At 41.8% G+C, this 19,294-nt stretch overlaps 1 protein-coding gene across 3 annotated transcripts in view; it reads left to right on the top strand.

Annotated features, from left to right (window-relative positions):
- The first annotated feature begins 270 nt into the window (after positions 1 to 270).
- LOC140717114 (NADH-cytochrome b5 reductase 1-like) overlaps positions 271 to 19,294 on the top strand; it is a 46,973-nt gene continuing 27,949 nt past the window's right edge. The window contains exons 1-4 of one of the 3 annotated variants that reach the window (XM_073030351.1): positions 271 to 364; positions 12,892 to 13,041; positions 13,123 to 13,195; positions 18,066 to 18,172. In XM_073030351.1, coding sequence (XP_072886452.1) covers positions 350 to 364; positions 12,892 to 13,041; positions 13,123 to 13,195; positions 18,066 to 18,172 — 345 coding nt within the window. In that variant the 5' untranslated portion in view covers positions 271 to 349. The other 2 variants (XM_073030352.1, XM_073030350.1) reach the window with 2 other exon arrangements.

The following is a 19,294-nucleotide window of genomic DNA, read 5'->3' as shown; positions in this document are numbered from 1 at the left end:
GCATGTGTGACACGAGAGGGAGGTGTGACGCCGGGGTGAGTGCGCATGTGTGACACGGAAGGGGGCGGGAGGGAGGTGTGACGCCGGAGTGAGGGCGGTGCAGGGAGTGCGCATGTGTGACACGAGAGGGAGGGGTGAGTGCGGTGCAGGGAGTGCGCATGTGTGACACGGAAGGGGGCGGGAGGGAGGTGTGACGCCGGGGTGAGTGCGGTGCAGGGAGTGCGCATGTGTGACACGGAAGGGGGCGGGAGGGAGGGGTGACGCCGGGGTGAGTGCGCATGTGTGACACGAGAGGGAGGGGTGAGTGCGGTGCAGGGAGTGCGTATCAGCTCGGCTCGGCGGTCCGGTCATGGCGTACTCACTGGTGAGACAGACGCGGTCTAGCCGTTGTATACGGTCTTATAGTCGTTGCTCCTTCACGAAGACTGGGGTGGCCGGGGTTGGGCAAGGATAAGAATTTCTTGGGCCCTAAGGATGGGCAGGCTAGGTTAAGGGAAGAATCACAGTGAAAAATGGTATGTTTTGTCAGTAAACAAATTTTGGTAAATTGTAAGATAATGTTTGTTCGTACAAAAATACGTAATTGGTGTAACGGGTGACTAGTGGATGGGTTATAAAATAAGAGTACAGCTAAACTTGGGCATTTTCTGGAAGCTAATTTGAAAAGCTGGTTATTTAAGGAATGGTACTTGCATTTGCGTAAGATAATGCTACCGATATTAATAACCTACAGCAGTTGGAAGATGCTATTGTTTGTAGAAGAGTTCCTGCTGGAACTGCTAATGGAAATAGTAACCCTGATACTAATTTTAAACTCGATTGGACTAGGTACAGTAATTCCAAGGGTGTGTTTGCAGTGAGGCCTGCTTATTTTGATTAAACTTTGAAATTAATGTTTATATTTTGCACTTTCTCCTATTTCCATTGTGTGGGACATTTGGCCCATCAAGTCGATGCTGATTGTCAGCAATCCCAGTCAGTCGTCTTTGCTGTAACTATTTTCCTACCAGTATGTAGAAAATAGATTCAAAGCTTTGTTTTGTCTTTAATCCTGCAAGTTCTTTGGCTTGGCCTATGAGGCAAAATGGAAATATCGCCACCTTCTGAGCTCTACTCAGTCCTACTTCCCATTTGGAAATGTAATTTTCTTTTGCTGGGTCTAAAATGTTAGTACTCATAAGATAGGAGCATTGTTATCATGCCTTCACCATCAAAGGCAAAACTTAATTCAAAATTCTGGTTCACCAGCATCCACATATAAATGAACAAAAGCAACATTAATGTGTCCTCCTTGCTTTTACAGATAATCTGTGGTTCATTTGCTTTCATCCTCTTGCAGCAGGCAGCCACGGTGCTGTGTTATTCACTCTGTCTTCCGTATTATCACAGTCTTATCACATTTGCTTGCTCCACCCTGGCATTGGACAATGTAAACTGCCTTTGATTTTGAACTTGATTCTAGAAGACCTTCACAAACAAAACCAGTAACACTATCTGACTAAGGTTTGACTGACCTTTTGTGCCTTTCCAGTTTTTTTAATTTAGAGTTCAATATAAGTGATGTAGTATTAGTTTTTATGATTAAGATTAAGGGCTTCAAAAGTAAGCCGCCTTAATAAATAATCATTAGTACAAGTTAGTTGGTTGTGTGTGCCTGGTTGTCTGCCAAATAAAATCTGCTTCATCCTGCAGTCATCTTATATTTGGCATCAGGCAGTAAATGTCCTTTGAAACATCAGAGATTTTCTAGAAATTTTAGTTATTTGGGCTGGAACAGCACTTATACATTCATGTAACAACTTGGAAGCATCAATGCTGTTATTTGTATTACCTGCACTAAAGTAAATGCAGAAGAATCACCTTCAAAAATTTTTGGGGAGGCAACCAGAAAAGACTTAAAGTAGCATCATCTGAATTTGCCTCAGCGCAGAAAAATATTTGTAGACCCAAGTGTTTTTATCTAATTTTGGTAAGCGATTAGAAAACAACTGTATTCTTACAGTTAACTTTATGGAGATACGGTCAGGCAAAGAACTACTTTGGTGGATATCATCAATTCGTTTCAATACCACCTTACATTTTATTTCACTGATTCCAATTTAAAATTCAACAATATTATTCAACCAGTTTGGAAGTTTAATGGGTCTTTTGAAATGAACCTGAGGTCTATAGCTGCTTATTAGATTCAAAATCCACACATCAGAAGATGTGAAAGTATTGACAAAATCCAAAGTAGGCTTCAATGATTTTACATGTCATTGAGAATAACTGGCTGCTAATGTTGACATACTTGGGCATAGAAATTTTGTAAGCTGTGGTCAAGTAAAATGCAAAATGGAGTTCATACAACTTTCCATTCTGTTACTAATCTTAACTTTGCAGACATTCATTCTAAATAAAGAAGTGTTGCAGAAAATTCAGATTTTTGTACAGTGCACTGATCAGAAAGTTTATTAAGTTTGGGTAAGCTGATATTGAAAAATACGTTGGACTTCAATAAATGTTATGGCCAAAGCAGTGTTTAGAGTTAGTTTTAGCCTGACAGGTGCATACTGTTTGTTTCTAAATGAAATATTCAGTTAACTTGGCCAACAGGCTTTAAAAGCAACTTTCCATAATATACAGGTTATTTCTCTCTTTCACTGCTGTAATGTTCTATAATAGTGCAAAAAGAAATTGTCCTTGTGTTCATTTAATTGCATCAGTCAATTATAACCATATAACAATCACAGCACGGAAACAGGCCATTCCGGCCCTCCTAGTCCGTGCCGAACTCTTAATCTCACCTAGTCCCACCTACCCGCACTCAGCCCATAACCCTCCACTCCTTTCCTGTCCATATACATATCCAATTTTACCTTAAATGGCACAACTGAACTGGCCTCTACTACTTCTACAGGAAGCTCATTCCACACAGCTATCACTCTCTGAGTAAAGAAATACCCCCTCGTGTTTCCCTTAAACTTTTCCCCCCTAACTCTCAAATCATGTCCTCTCGTTTGAATCTCCCCTACTCTCAATGGAAACGGCCTATTCACGTCAACTCTATCTATCCCTCTCAACATTTTAAATACCTCGATCAAATCCCCCCTCAACCTTCTACGCTCCAATGAATAGAGACCTAACTTGTTCAACCTTTCTCTGTAACTTAAGTGCTGAAACTCAGGTAACATCCTAGTAAATCGTCTCTACACTCTCTCTAATTTATTGATATCTTTCCTATAATTCGGTGACCAGAACTGTACACAATATTCCAAATTTGGCCTTACCAATGCCTTGTACAATTTTAACATTACATCCCAACTTCTGTACTCAATGCTCTGATTTATAAAGGCCAGCGTTCCAAAAGCCTTCTTCACCACCCTATCTACATGAGACTCCACCTTCAGGGAACTATGCACTGTTATTCCTAGATCTCTCTGTTCCACTGCATTCCTCAATGCCCTACCATTTTCCCTGTATGTTCTGTTTGGATTATTCCTGCCAAAATGTAGAACCTCACACTTCTCAGCATTAAACTCCATCTGCCAGCGTTCAGCCCATTCTTCTAACCGGCATAAATCTCCCTGCAAGCTTTGAAGTATCATCAGCATACTTACCACCCCATCATCCAGATCATTTATGTATATTACAAACAACATTGGGCCCAAAACAGATCCCTGAGGCACCCCGCTAGTCACCGGCCTCCATCCCGATAAACAATTATCCACCACTACTCTCTGGCATCTCCCATCTAGCCACTGTTGAATCCATTTTATTACTCCAGCATTAATACCTAACAACTGAACCTTCTTAACTAACCTTCCATGTGGAACTTTGTCAAAGGCCTTGCTGAAGTCCATATAGACTACATCCACTGCCTTACCCTCGTCAACATTCCTCGTAACTACTTCAAAAAATTCAATAAGGTTTGTCAAACATGACCTTCCACGCACAAATCCATGCTGGCTACTCCTAATCAGATCCTGTCCAGCCAGATAATTATAAATACTATCTCTAAGAACACTTTCCATTAATTTACCCACCACTGATGTCAAACTGACAGGTCTATAATTGCCAGGCTTACTTCTAGAACCCTTTTTAAACAATGGAACCACATGAGCAATACGCCAATCCTCCGGCACAATCCACGTTTCTAATGACATCTGAAAGATCTCCGTCAGAGCTCCTGCTATCTCTACACAAACATCCCTCAAGGTCCTGGGGAATATCCGGTCAGGACCCGGAGATTTATCCACTTTTAAATTTCTTAAAAGCGCCAGTACTTCCACCTCTTTAATTGTCATAGGTTCCATAACTTCCTTACTTGTTTCCCACACCTTACACCATTCAATATCCTTCTCCTTAGTGAATACCGAAGAGAAGAAATCGTTCAAAATCTCTCCTATCTCCCTCGGCTCCACACATAGCTGACCACCCTGATTCTCTAAGGGACCAATTTTATCCCTCACTATCCTCTTGCTTTTAATATAACTGTAGAAGCCTTTCGGATTTACTTCCACCTTATTTGCCAAACCAAACTCGTAACTTCTTTTAGCTTTTCTAATCTCTTTCTTAAGTTTCCTTTTACATTCTTTATATTCCTCAAGCAATTCCTTTACTCCATGCTGCCTATATCTATTGTAGGCATCTCTCTTTTTTCGAACCAAGTTTCTAATATCCCTTGAAAACCATGGCGCTTTCAAACCTTTAACCTTTCCTTCCAACCGAACAGGAACAAAAAGATTCTGTACCCTCATAATTTCACCCTTAAATGACCTCCATTTCTCTATTACATCCTTCCCATAAAACAACTTGACCCAATCCACTCTCTCTAAATCCCTGTGCATCTCCTCAAAGTTAGCCTTTCTCCAATCAAAAATCTCAACTCTAGGTCCAGTCCTGTCCTTCTCCATAATTATATTGAAGCTAATGCTATTGTGATCACTGGACCCGAAGTGCTCCTCAACACATACATCTATCAGCTGACCTATCGCATTCCCTAACAGGAGATCCAACACTGCCCCATCTCCAGTCGGTACTTCTATGTATTGTTGCAAAAAACTATCCTGCACACATTTCACAAACTCTAAACCATCCAGCCCTTTTACAGAATGAGCTTCCCAATCTATGTGTGGAAAATTAAAATCTCCCACAATCACCACTTTGTGTTTACTACAAATATCTGCTATCTCCTTACACATTTGCTCTTCCAACTCACGCTCCCCATTAGGTGGCCTATAATACACTCCTATCAGTGTTACTACACCTGTCCCATTCCTCAATTCCACCCAAATAGCCTCCCTAGAGGAGCTCTCTAATCTATCCTTCCAAAGCACCGCCATAAGATTTTCTCGGACAAGCAATGCAACACCTCCTCCTCTGGCCCCTCCTACTCTATCACACCTGAAGCAACTAAATCCAGAAATATTTAGTTGCCAATCACACCCTTCCTGCAAACATGTTTCACTAATAGCTACAACATCATAATTCCAGGTATCAATCCACACTTTAAGCTCATCCACCTTTCTTACAATGCTCCTAGCATTAAAATAGATACATTTAAGATACTCTCCACCTCCTCCTCTCTTTTCATCCCTAGCAATGCATTCAAATTTATTATCCTTTTCTTTCTTCTCCCCTACAACTTCGGGCTGAGCGCATCCCTTCTCCATCACCTGCCTTTCCTCCCTCACACACTGTCTACTTACTTGCTCTACTGGTGAACTAACCTCCTCTCCCATAGTTTCCTCAAATTGATTTCCGCCCCCTCATCTTACTAGTTTAAAGTCTGCCCTGTAGCCCTAGCAAACCTCCCCGCTAGGATATTGGTCCCCCCAGGATTCAAGTGTAACCCGCCCTTCTTGAACAGGTCACGCCTGCCCCAGAAGAGGTCCCAATGATCCAGAAACTTGAATCCCTGCCCCCTGCTTCAATCCCTCAACCACGCATTCATCCTCCACCTAATTCCATTCCTACTCTCACTGTCGCGTGGCACAGGCAGTAATCCCGAGATTACTACCTTTGCGGTCCTTCTTCTTAACTGCCTTCCTAACTCCCTATACTCTCGTTTCAGGACCTCTTCCCCTTTCCTACCTATGTCATTGGTACCTACATGTACCACGACCTCTGGCTCCTCACCCTCCCACTTCAGGATATCTTGGACACGATCAGAAATGTCCCGGACCCTGGCACCAGGGAGGCAAACTACCATCCGGGACTCCCGATCACCTCCACAGAACCGCCTGTCTGAACCCCTGACTATCGAGTCTCCTATTACTATGGTTCTCTTTCTTCTATCCCTACCCTTCTGAGCTACAGGGCCGTCCTCTGTGCCGGAGGCCCGGCCACTGTCACTTCCTCCAGGTAGGCTGTCCCCCCCCCCCAACAGTACTCAAACATGAGTACTTATTGTCAAGGGGTACAGCCACTGGGGTACTCTCTAGTACCTGCCCCTTCCCCATCCTGACCGTGACCCACCTATCTGCCTCCCGTGGCCCCGGAGTGACCACCTGCCTGTAACTCCTCTCTATCACCTCCTCACTCTCCCTGACCAGGCGAAGGTCATCGAGCTGCAGCTCCAGTTCCCTAACTCGGTCCCTCAGGAGCTGCAGTTCGACACACCTGGCGCAGATGTGGACGTCCGGGAGGCTCGGAGACTCCAGGACCTCCCACATCCGACACCAAGAACAACAAGCTGCACTCACACTCATACTTCCCGAATAACTGAAAATAACAAGGAGAACTAAAAGATAAGCCTACTGTGCCCTCTTCCGCCTAAGCCCTCTGAGCCCAAGCCCTACACTCTGCTCCCGGCTCACTCCGCTGCCCGCAAACGAAGCTGCCCGCTGCTTAAGGCTGCGTTCTCTTTATATCTTCCCTCCTTCCCAGGCCTCCTTCACGCGCCTGCGCAGTCCCGCCTCTCAGAACTCCGATCTGAGAAGCAATTTGAAAATGGCCGCCGCCGCACTTCTTCTCAAAGCCTCGCTGTCCTCTTCCAAAAGAGAACTGCCTCACTCCTTCTCTCCTTTTTATATCTTCCCTCCTTCCCAGGCCTCCTTCACGCGCCTGCGCAGTCCCGCCTCTCAGAACTCCGATCTGAGAAGCAATTTGAAAATGGCCGCCGCCGCACTTCTTCTCAAAGCCTCGCTGTCCTCTTCCAAAAGAGAACTAACTCACTCCTTCTCTCCTTTTTATATCTTCCCTCCTTCACGCGCCTGCGCAGTCCCGCCTCTCAGAACTCCGATCTGAGAAGCAATTTGAAAATGGCCACCGCCGCACTTCTTCTCAAAGCCTCGCTGTCCTCTTCCAACAAAAAGGATGTATCCTCTGATTCAGCCTTTCTCAACCTTTTAGCCCTGGAGGAACCCTTGAAATAATTTTCAGGTCTCAGAAAGCCTGTTTAAAAATTATTAAATCTACAGCTCCCAGTACATTAGTATGATCGGTAAGTTGTAGATGTAATAATCCAAAAATAATTGTCAGTGCTCTTTTGAGTAGAGAATGAATTTTTAGTCAACCTTTCTTGGGGAAAAAAAAGATAGTTAAGCTTAGCTTACTTTTCTTGAAATTAATTTTTCTTTTCCTTTCATAATTTTTTTAAAACTCAAGGCAAATATAATAAAATTATGTTAAATATCTGGCTTAGGCCAAAATGGTATTTAATATTGCTAAAAGTAGACTCAGTAGATTTAATTTAAATAAAGGTTGTAAATTGATTTTAATTCACGCTATTTACAATATGAAAATTTATTGACAATGTTCAATAATAAAAAGTTATTAAAAACCATAAGCCAAAGCAATACAAGTAAAAATATTGCCAAAGACACTTTTATATAAGACTTTGAAAAAAACATTTTCTAACTAAGTGACATCAGGCTCAAATATAAACCTAGCATGTGAAATCTGTGCTACTTGTTTTTTTTGCTGCACAAATGCTCAATTCTGGGTCGAACTTGAGATGAGCACACATGGATTACCTTCAACTGAAATGAGATGTGTGGTTTGCTAAACAAGGAAAAGCTTGCCTACAGATAAGAATTTGAAAACTGCAGCAAAATGTTCATTGAGTTCTTATGAATTGCAGGATGCTCTTCTTTCACAGAAGTCCAGAACGTCAGTGGACAGGTCAGAAAATCTCATCTTGAGTGCATGATCAGACTGCATCTCACAAAGTTCTTCCTGTCAAGGGCAAGTTCTCAGACTGAGCAAAAAAATTCAGAGAAAGGATCCCTCACCCAGTCATATACTTGTGTTGAAAGAAGGAAAAATACTGTTCAGTTTTGTTCTGCAGTTCTTCCAGCTGGTTTTCAATAAGACTTAAGACTTTCTAATCCTTCCTCACTCTCAAGCCTAAGCAGCAGTCAAACCATTTCAAGAATTGTGTTACTTGAAGTCAAAACTTGCAAAACTTGGTTCATATGATGAAAAATGCTAAGTAGGCTGGTTTCTGCAGCCATTCTTCATCTTTACTCAGCAAAGTATTACTATTTTCTTGTAAGTACGCCTGCAACTCTCAGCTCAGACACTCTTCCTCTGCTAAACCATTTGAATTCTGTATGTAGCAGAAGATTGGTGTCCTCTTTGTTCATGTGTTCACAGTTATTAAACATTCTCGAGTGAACTGGTCTTTGTTTAATAAAGTTAACCATTTTTGTGGTATCATCCAGAATTTTTTCATTTCATCTGAGTTTTTGACATCAGCACCTCTGTGAAGAAAGCGGTGTGTTGAGTTCCTCCAGCTTTTGTTGTGTGTTGTGACAACATCAGGATTTTATTTTTTAACAAGAGGGATTAATCTTCTCATGGAACCAACCATTGGGGCACCATCAGTACAGATGCCAGCACAGTTCCTCCAAGATAGACTTCTTGTTTCCAGATATGAAGACCAAACATATCCTGCCAAAGGGTCTTGTCCCAAAACCTCAGCTATACTTTTTTCTATAGATGCTGCCTGGCCTGCTGAGTTCCTCCACCATTTTGTATGTGTTGCTTTGATTTCTAGCTCTTGCTTTTGATTAAATATATCTTGGCCTTTGCTTGTTTTGGGCAGCACTTTGCAACAGTAAAAGTTTTCTTGAATTTCAACATCATTTACAAATTTTACAAATGCTATAACATGACATTTATTGGTGAAATCTGATGACTCATTAACCTGGATAGAGAAGCTGTTTTTCTGTTTATCTCACACAACCTGTTCAGCATCACATGACATGTCACCAATACATCGACTTGTACTGTTTGAGAGTGGCCGCCTTCTTGCCTGAACAAAAACCATGTAAGAGCCCATTCTTGAGCTCTGTGTTCTTCTCATGCACACAGAGTACACGCTACAGTTACAGTTAGCCAAGACTGCAAGGGCTTTCAGGTTAACAGTCAGTCTGAAGAAAACAATGATCCTCCATCAGAATCCCCCTTGTGGCATTTACAACCCACCTCTGGTCACTATTGATGAACACCCTCTCACCACAGTTGAGCAGTTCACCTACCTGGGCAGCATCATCTCATTGACAATTGACTCGCCAGAGCTAGCAATGCCTTTGGGTGGCTCCAGAATGTGTGGAAGAACAACCAGCTATGTCTGTCCACAAAAATCCAGGTGTTACAGGGCTGCCGTCATCACAAAACTGCTGTACGGCTTTGAAGCCTGTGTGTTATACTGCAAGCAAATCCAGTTGCAGGAGTGCTCCATCAGCGCTCCACCGTGGGTATCCAGTGGCAGAGCTGTGTCTCCAACAACGAGGTCCTGGAGAAAGCTCAAGTCCCAAACATTGAAGCCACTTTGCTGCTCAGGCAACTCTGCTGGTCAGGCTACGCGTCTCGCATGGTCAGCTCCAGGTTACAGAAAGCAGTACTCTACGGAGAACTCTCTCGGGGGCAAGAGAGATCATGGTGCCCCGCGCGAGAGATACAAAGACCAACTTGAGCAGCAATTCTCTGAGGCAAATATTGAGCTCAACGAGTGGCAGCAGCTGGCTTGTGACAGAGACCTCTGGAGAACACTGATCCATGGAACAGCCAAGAATTTTGAGGAATCCAGAAGAACGAATGCTAGTGAGAAGAAGATCCTACTACCCAAGCACCTGCATCCCAACTGTTCCTGTGTCCCTACTGCTCCAGAGTCTGCAGATCCAGAATTGGCCTCTACAGTCACCAGCGATCATGCCATCATCATTGAGCATGAAACCTTTTCAATTTTTCATACTGCAGCTTGTCCTAGCATTTTACCCACTATAATTTTATATGCTGACATTGTTAGGTTTTCACCAACTGTATTACGATTCCTTTCTGGGTAATAAGTTCAGCTAACTTGCTTCCTGGGTGTTTTTGCGACTATTTTAACAAAACCTTTACTCTGTTTTGAGATTGTAATAGGCATTTAAAATAGTCAGCACGTTTATGAGTCATGGCTGGGATTTGTAGTACACGTCTTCTCAGTTTTGCTGGAGCCATTGCTGCATTTGTACGTTGTTTGCCACGGACTAGGCACAATGGAGTAGGACAACTTAGTTCACCACTCCATGTAAAACCCATTTACGTCTGTAAAACACAGGGGTTATTCAAATATAGATGAGTCCACTCAGTGCTCAGAAAACGCACTTCACACTCCTCATTGGCCTACCGTCCTCCCCCCATGCAATACAGCACTTGCTAATTAACATGAGTTTTCTTCTTTTTAAACCATTCTGTTGATGTACTCTTGTGTTTTGGATCATTGTCTTATTGTATCATCCAACTGCTACTAAGTTTCAGGTGACAGATTGCTACCCTGACATTCTCCTGTGAAATGTCTTGATACAATTTTCAATTCATTGCTCCCTCAACAATTGCAAGTTGTCCAGGCCCCAAGGCAACTAAGCAGCCTCAAACCACGATGCTCCATCCGCCATGCTTTACCGTTGGGATGAGGTTTTGGTGTTGATGTCTACTTTTCATCCAAACATAGCCAAGAAGTTCAACTTTTGTCTCATCTGTCCACAGAACATTGTCACAGAAGTATTGTGGAACATCCAGGTGGTCTTTTACAAACTTGAGATGTACAGCAGTGTTTTCTTGGAGAGAACCGTGGTGTCCTTCCATGAACACCATTTTTGTAGAGTGTTTTTCTTATGGTAGACACATAAACAGAGACTTGGTAAGCTCTAGAGATTTCTGCAGAGTCTTTTTTTTGTTGCCCTTGGGTTCTTTTCCACCTCCATCATTGCACGTGTTCTTGCTGTGATTGTTGAAGGACACCCACTCCTAGTGAGAGTAGCAACAGTACTGAATTTCTTCCCTTCGTAGACAATTTCTCTTGCTGTGGGCTGATGAACACTCAGGTCTTTAGAAATGTTTTTGTTGCCTTTTTTAGCTTGAAGCAACATTTCTTTTTTAAGGTCCTCAAAGTTGTTTTGATTAAGGCATGGTGCACATAAACAGATTTTTCTTGAAGAGCAGGCTCTGTCAGTAACCTGACTTTGTCTTTTTTTTATTATAGGGCACCTCTACAGCCCACACCTCCAATCTCATCTCATTGACTGGAACACCTGACTTCAAATAGCTTCTGTAGAAAGTATTACCCCAGAGGTTCACATACCTGTTGAACCTAGACTGGAATTATTTAAATGGTTTACTCAGTATTGACGAAAAGCAGTACAATTGTTTGTGTTATTGTGCAGATTTTGGTGTCTATTATTGTGACTTGGATAAAGATCAGACCTCATTTTTTGAGTAATTAATGCAAAAAAATCTAGGATTGTATGTTACTGTGAAAATTTTAAGCCAAAATGGGTATGTGGTATGAGGAAAATGGCTAATATTGCAGACAATGTAGCAAAGTTTTCTAACCTGGAACTCTTGAGTCTTTTTCCATAGATATGACCTGGCCTGCTGAGTATTTCCTTCATTCTGTTCTGTTAGTTTTCCAACATCTGTAACTCTTGGTTTGTCAGAAAAGCCTTAAAGTGCTTTTAGTAATTCTGTTTTACTTGGTCTTTGTTGCAAATTGAATCTGCTAATGTCAGTATCAGTGAACTGACATTGCTGTTAAATAAAGCTGTTAAATTTTGATATACTAATCAGTCTTTAAATAGACCAAGACATATTTTGCTTGGCAAACTCTGACCATTAAGAATCTAACTTTTCTTGCCTAGATTGTGAATCCCTTAAATCTATTTTTATCACTTCTATTTTAATCTTGTATACTGCTAACCTTTTAATCTAAAATAATTTTTCCTTCCTGCTTTGCTATCTGAAAATCTTGAAAAAGTCTCTGGTTGGTGTCAAAGATGTTGAACTGCCATTCCTTTGGAAATGAAATCCATACCAGAGATTGCTCAATGTTTGGGACAGCTTTCTTCAAAATCAGTGGCAAGCACATAATTTCTCTACTGATTACAAAATCTAGACTATTCTTTAACTTTATAAACTTTAACTGTAGTTGAGTACATTTCATATTTTTGGGACTGAATGGTTCATGTATTTGGATATGATAGTTGATACAGTTAGTCAGTTTACTGTATTTTGGATCTGAGGGCAACATAGAATTCTGACCCAATAGTGATTCACAAGATGCACTAATTTTTCAAGTTTATGCTTGTTTATGTGGAGCATTTGTCAAAAGCTTTTTGCAGAACTAAATTAAATTGTGCAAAATGCAGCAATGTTCCTTGAAGCTCAGCTGTACCTCACTGGTGTATGACTGCGCCTTCACATAAAGTTGAGATATTGATGGCAAAGAAGATCTCATGAATGTTGGTAGTAGACAAGTATGGATTTTTAATATTGTTTGTTTTATTAGTTCTATACTTGGGTAATGCTTTAGATTAAGTTTGCCACTGTTAATGCTTGCATCAATTTGTACTAGGGCTTTAAAGTATTAATAAACCACTAAGCTTATTATTTTTGTTGCCATGAAATACCATTGTCTTACAGACCTCAGGAGTGCTCATTGCATTTGGCGCCATTTTCTTAACAACGGTTGGTGTTGTTGTTGGCCATTATGTATTGTCCAAAAAAAAGAAACCTAAGGTTACATTGGAAGATCCCAATGAGAAGTACCCTCTGCGACTAATAGATAAAGAGGTAAATGGAATAACTGAGTGTTCAGACTTTAACTACTAAATAAATTTGTGAAATAGTCACTTGGTTTTCCTTTCACAACAGATTGTGAGTCATGACACTAGGAAGTTTCGCTTTGCTCTTCCTTCAGCGAGTCACATTCTTGGTTTGCCTGTGGGTAAGTTAATGAAATTGACTTTGAATAGCATTATTGCTTTAGACTTTATGGGAGCAGCTTGATTCATTTATTCTACCGTTTGAAGTTTCCTTCTGTGTGACAAGTATTTTTCACCTGATAATATCATAGGACCATAAGACACATAGAAGCAGAATTGGGTCATTCAGCCCATTATGTCTGGTCCACCATTCCATCATGGCTGATCCCAGATTGCACTCAACCCCATACACCTGCCTTCTTGACATATCTTTTTGCCCTGAACAAGTAGGAAATTCAACTTCTTTAAATATACCCACGGACTTGGCCTCCACTGCAGTGTATGGCAGAGCATTCCACAGATTCACTACTGTCTGGCTAAAATGCCATCTGAAAATCCTCCTTGCATCTGCTCTAAAAGGTTGCCCTTCAACTTTGTGGCTGTGCCCTCTACTTCTGGATACCTCCACCATAGGAAACGTCCTCTCCACATCCACCTTATCTAATCCGTTCAACATTCAGTAGGTTTCAATGAGAATCCTCACGTTCTTCTAAATTCTAGTGAGTACAGGCTCAAAGCTGCGGAACGCTCCTTGTATGTTAACCCTTTCATTCCTGAAATCATCCTTGTGAATCTCCTCTGGACTCTCCAGTGACAACACATCCTTTCAAAGATGTGGGGCTCAAAACTGTTGACAATACTCTTAAATGCAGCCTAACTCGTGTATTATAAAGCTTCAGCATTACCTCCTTGCTTTTATATTCTATTCCCCTTGAGACAAATGCCAACATTGCATTTGGCTTCTTTACCACAGACTCGACCTGTAAATTAACCTTCTGGAGGTCTTGCACGGGGGCACCTCTGAATTTTCTCCCCACTTAGATAATGGTCTGCTCTATTGTTCATTTTACCAAAATGCATTATCATACATTTCCCAACACTGTATTCCACCTACCACTTTTTTGTCCATTCTTCCAATTTGTCTAAGTCCTGCTGCAATCGCATTGCTTCCTAAGCACTACCTAGGCCTCCACCTATCTTTGTATCATTCGCAAACTTTGCCACAAAGCCATCAATTCCATTATCTAGATCATTGAAAAACAATGTGAAAAGTAGTGGTCCCAATACCCCTGAGGAACACCACTAGTCACTGGCAGCCAACCAGAAAAGGCAGCTTTCATTCCCACTAGCTACCTCCTGCCTGTCAGCCATCCCTCTATCCAGGCCAGTATCTTTCCTGAAGCCTCGTGTGGCACCTTATCAAATGCCATCTGAAAATCCAAGTAGATGACATCCACTGCCTCTCCTTTGTCCACCCTGCTTGTTACTTCCTCGAAGAACTCTGATTTGTCAGGCAAAATTTCCCTTTACAGAAACCATGCTGACTTTGACTTATTTTATCATTAGTCTCCAAGTACCGGTACTCTAAAACCTCATCCTTAATAATGAATTCCAACACTTTCCCAACCACAGAGGTTAGGCTAACTGGCCTATAATTTGCTTTCTTTTGCCTTCCTCCCTTCTTAGAGTGGAGTGACATTTGCAATTTTCTAGTTTTCCGGGACCTTGCCAGCATCAAGTGATTTTTGAAAGATCATGTGGATGCATCTGCTATCTCTTCTGCAACCTCAAGACTCAGGGATGTAATCCATCTAGTGCAAGTGACTTATCCACCTTAAACCTTTGAGTTTGTCTAGCACTTTTCCCTTGTAACAGCAAGGGCACTCACTTCTGCTCCCTGACACTCACGGACCTCTTGACACACTGCTAGCATTCCACCGTGAAGACTAATGCAGAGTACTAATTAAGTTCATCTGCCATTTCTTTATCCCCCGTTACCTCACTACCACAATTTTCCAGTGGTCCAGTCTGAACTCTTGCCTCCCTTTTACTCTTTATACAACTGAAAAAAGACTTTTGGTATCCTGCTTTATATTATTGGCTAGTTTGCTCTCATATTTCATCTTTTCCATTATAGCTTTTTTAGTTGCCTTTTGTTGGATTTTTATGAGCTTCCCAATCATCCAACTTCCCACTCACTTCTGCTACCTTGTATTTCCTTGGCTTTTATGCAGTCCTTAACTTCCTTTGCCAGCCATTCTTGCCTACTTCTGCCATTTGAGAACTTCTTCCTCTGTGAGACATATCTATGCTGCACCTTGAGCTATTTCCAGAAGCTTCAGCCTTCTCTGCTGTGCCGTCATCCCTGCCAGTATGTTACTCCAATCCATCTGGGCAAGCTCCTCTGTAATTCCCTTTATTCCATTGTGATACTGATACGTGTGACTTGTGCTTCTCCCTCTGAAATTGCAGTATGAATGAACACTGACTTCTAAGGGTTCCTTTACGTTAAGCTCCCTAATAAGATCTGGGTTATTGCACAGCACCCAATCGAAGATGAGGCTCAGGCACAAGCTGCTCTAAAACGCCATCTTGTAGGCATTCAACAAATTCTCTCTTGCGATCCAACATCAACCTGATTTTCCCAATCCCCGTGTATATTGGTCCCCCATTATAATTGTGACATTACCTTTATTACGTCTTTTCAGCTTCCTTTGCAATCTCAACCCCACATCTTAGCTACTGTTTGGAGGGCTATCTATGATTCCCACAATGGCATTTTTTACCCTTGCAGTTTCTTATCTCCACCCATAAAGATTCAACATTCTCTGGCCCTATGTCACCGGTTTCTAAAGATGTAATTCCATCTCTTACACTCAGAGCCACACCACCGCCTATGTCTTCCTGCCTGTTATTTTGGTACAAGTTATATCCTTTGTTAAGCTCCCAACTATGGTTTTCTTTCAGCCACGATTTAGTGATGCCCAAAACATCATATGGACCAATCTCTAATTGTGCCACAAGTTTATCCACCTTATTCCAAATGCTGCACACATTTAGATACAACACCTTCAGTCCTGCATTCATCACCCTTTTGAATTTTGCCTCTGGTACAATTTAACTCTTTGCTCTGTCTGCATTTGTACCCAGTCATTGCCTTGTCCTTACATTTATGTTATACCATCATCTACTTGTAAACCTGCTGGCTCATCCTCAGCTCTATCATACTGGTTCCCATCCCCCTGTCATATTAATTTAAACCACAGCTCTAGTAAACCTGCCTGCAAGAATATTGGTCCCCTTCGGATTCAAGTACAACATGTCCCTTTTGTATAGGTTACACCTACTGCAGAAGAGATCCCAATTATTCAGAAATCTGAATCTCTGGCCCCGTTCCAATTCTTCAGCCACGCATTTACCTTCCACCTCATTCTATTCCTATCTCACTGTCGCATGGCATGGGCAGCAATCCCAAGATTACTACCCTTGAGGTCCTGCATCTCAGCTTCCTTCCTCCCCTATATTCCGTTTCTAGGACCTCCTCCCTTTTTCTACCTATGTAGTTGGTAGCAATATGTACCACAGCTTCTGGCTGCTCACCCTCCTTTTTCAGGATATTGTGGATGTGTTCAGAAACATCACTGACCCTGGCACCTTGGAGGCAAACTACCAAAAGTGTTTGTTTTTTGGACCCGCAGAATTGCCTGTCTTTCCGCTAACTGTAGAATCCCCCATCACTGTTGCCATCCTCTTCAGTTCCTATCCTTCTGAGCCACGGAGCCAGACTCAGTGCCAGAGGCATGGCGGCTGTTGCTTCCCTCAGGTAGGTCATTCTCTCCCCCCCCCCCCCCCCCACCCCAATAGTACTCAAAATTGAGTACTTATTGTTGAGGGGAATGGCCACAGCTGTTCTCCCTTCTCACTCCTCTCAGTCACCCATTTATCTGTCTCCTGTAGCCTTGGAGTGACTGCCTCCCTGTAGCTCCTGTCTGTCAGCTCTTCACTTTTCCTAACAAGCCGAAGGTCATCGAGCTGCAGCTCCAGTTCCTTAACACGTTCTCTAGGGAGCTACATCTCGATGCACCTGGTGCAGATGTGGCCTTTGGGGAGATCTGACACCCAGATCAGAACACTGGCCCTGTAGACATGCCCCCAATCTCTCAAGAGTTAAATAGGAAAAAGGAAATAAGAAATGAGAAATTAACTTACCTATTTACCTTGCCTGTTCCTGCTTATGCCCTGTTGAGTTAAAGCTTTACCACTCTGACTCAGATCACTCTAACCACCACTGCCACGATGACCGCTCTGCTAGCCAGTACCACTCTTATAGTGACTGGGTTTTAAAGCTCATCACCAGGTTTGCATGGGAATGCTTCCACTGCCCCTGCGCAGTACTGCAATCAAAGACACCCATTGAAAAAATCTTCCTGCTTTTGATGGCCAAGCAGAGTTGGCAGTGTAGAAGATTGCATTATGACTTTGTGTCCAAGCTGTATGGTTACCAGTACCTACATCTCTTTCTGTTTTTTTTTTTTACCTGGACTGCACAAAATCCATGTATAGGAATTGCATTGTAGGAAAAGGCTTTAATATGTTAATATATAAAATGTACTTGTATCCCATGCTTGGATTGGAGAGGTTTTGGTAATGGTTGTTCCTTTAAGCATAGCCATCTGGACATCTCACTTCGGGTTCTTAAGAATAAAATCCTCTAGCCTTCGTTATACTTGATAGAAAACTAATAATATAAAAAAAATTAAACCCTGGATAGGGATGAGGAAATGGTATTCCACAGTTCTTTTGGGTTTGCTTGTCTCTATTGTGCCAGTGACACTCCTGATCTATTTCTGTGTTTATGCAAACTTACTTGCTCATATGCTTATTTTTAGATCAGTATCCAAACTGATTTTTCAATGGGCCTGCCATACTTGAGAACAAAGTCAAGCCTGATCTCTCACTGGTTTTAAAGCTGTCTTCCATTGGCCTACTTATTATTACTTCAATTGTGATCCTAGTTTAAATTGTATTTTGATTTGAGAATTTCAATTGCAGGAAAACATGTGTACCTTTCTGCCAGAATTGATGGAAACCTTGTTGTGCGACCATATACTCCAGTTAGCAGTGATGATGAAAAGGGTTATGTTGATCTTGTTGTGAAGGTAATGTTTTTTTATATTCCCTTTCCTTATCAATGAGCATATAACCCACTATTTCCTTTACATTCTGTGACCATAGCAAAATTGAATTTGAATCTAGAATGTTAAGTGCTTGACTGGAAAATCTTTTTAACCTTACTCACTACTCTCTATGTGAACTCTACTGCTCACCTATCACTTTCCAGCCTTGGGTTTTGGCCTGGTGCGTCAACTGGATCCTCTCTGTAAAATGCTCCCTGACCTGCTGATTTCCTCCAGCATTTTGTGTGTTCTTTAGATTTACGGCATCTGTGGAAGACCTTCTACATTTTGTCTGCACACAGATCAACAACCTGGCTTCTGTCCTCCTTTTGCTCTGTGGGTTCTCTAAATTAATATTGTGTCTTTCTCAAAATGAGTGATTCAAAGGCAGTACCCTTTGCTGGACTTATGTCATATCATTGAACTGAGCCCATTTCCTTGCTGGATATGTTAACAAAATTTTACTATAATACCTAGGTGATGTAATAATTTTATCTCTAAATGCTGAATTGTTATTTCCTCTGGGTTTAATTATGTACAACATCAAAGTACAGATGTACCAACAATACCAAACTATCTAGTCCCACGTGCCTATGCAAGTTGTCTTGTATTCCCTGTTTGTTCATATACATACCCAAATACATCTAAAACATAAAATCTGCTTCCACCTATCCTGGCACTATCATAGTTCCATTTTAAAAAATTTTTTTTTGCCCTTCTCACTTTAAGCCTGTAAACCTGTTTCCTCTAACCTTTAATATTTCCATTCCTGTATGTGTGGGGCTTGGAGGGGAACTCTATCCATACCTTGTATAATTTTAAATAGTTCTATTTATTGAGAAAAACAATCCAAGTTTGTCCAAACTCTCAATATAGCTAATATGCTCTAATCCAGGTAACCTTCTTTAATACCCACTCCAAAGCCTTTAGATAGTGTGGTAACCAGAATTGTACAAAGTACTCTAAATGTGGCCTAACCAAAGCTTTACATAGCTGCAGCATGACTTCCTTACTTTTACACTCAACATCCCACCCAATGAAGGCAAGTATGCCATGTGCTGCGTTTTCTATCCTATCGACCTGTGCTGCCAGTTTCAGGGAGCT

The sequence above is a fragment of the Hemitrygon akajei genome, chromosome 27 (genome assembly GCF_048418815.1).
Source record: "Hemitrygon akajei chromosome 27, sHemAka1.3, whole genome shotgun sequence".
In the NCBI taxonomy this organism is placed as follows: Eukaryota; Metazoa; Chordata; class Chondrichthyes; order Myliobatiformes; family Dasyatidae; genus Hemitrygon; species Hemitrygon akajei.
This window is presented reverse-complemented; position numbering and strand designations above follow the sequence as displayed.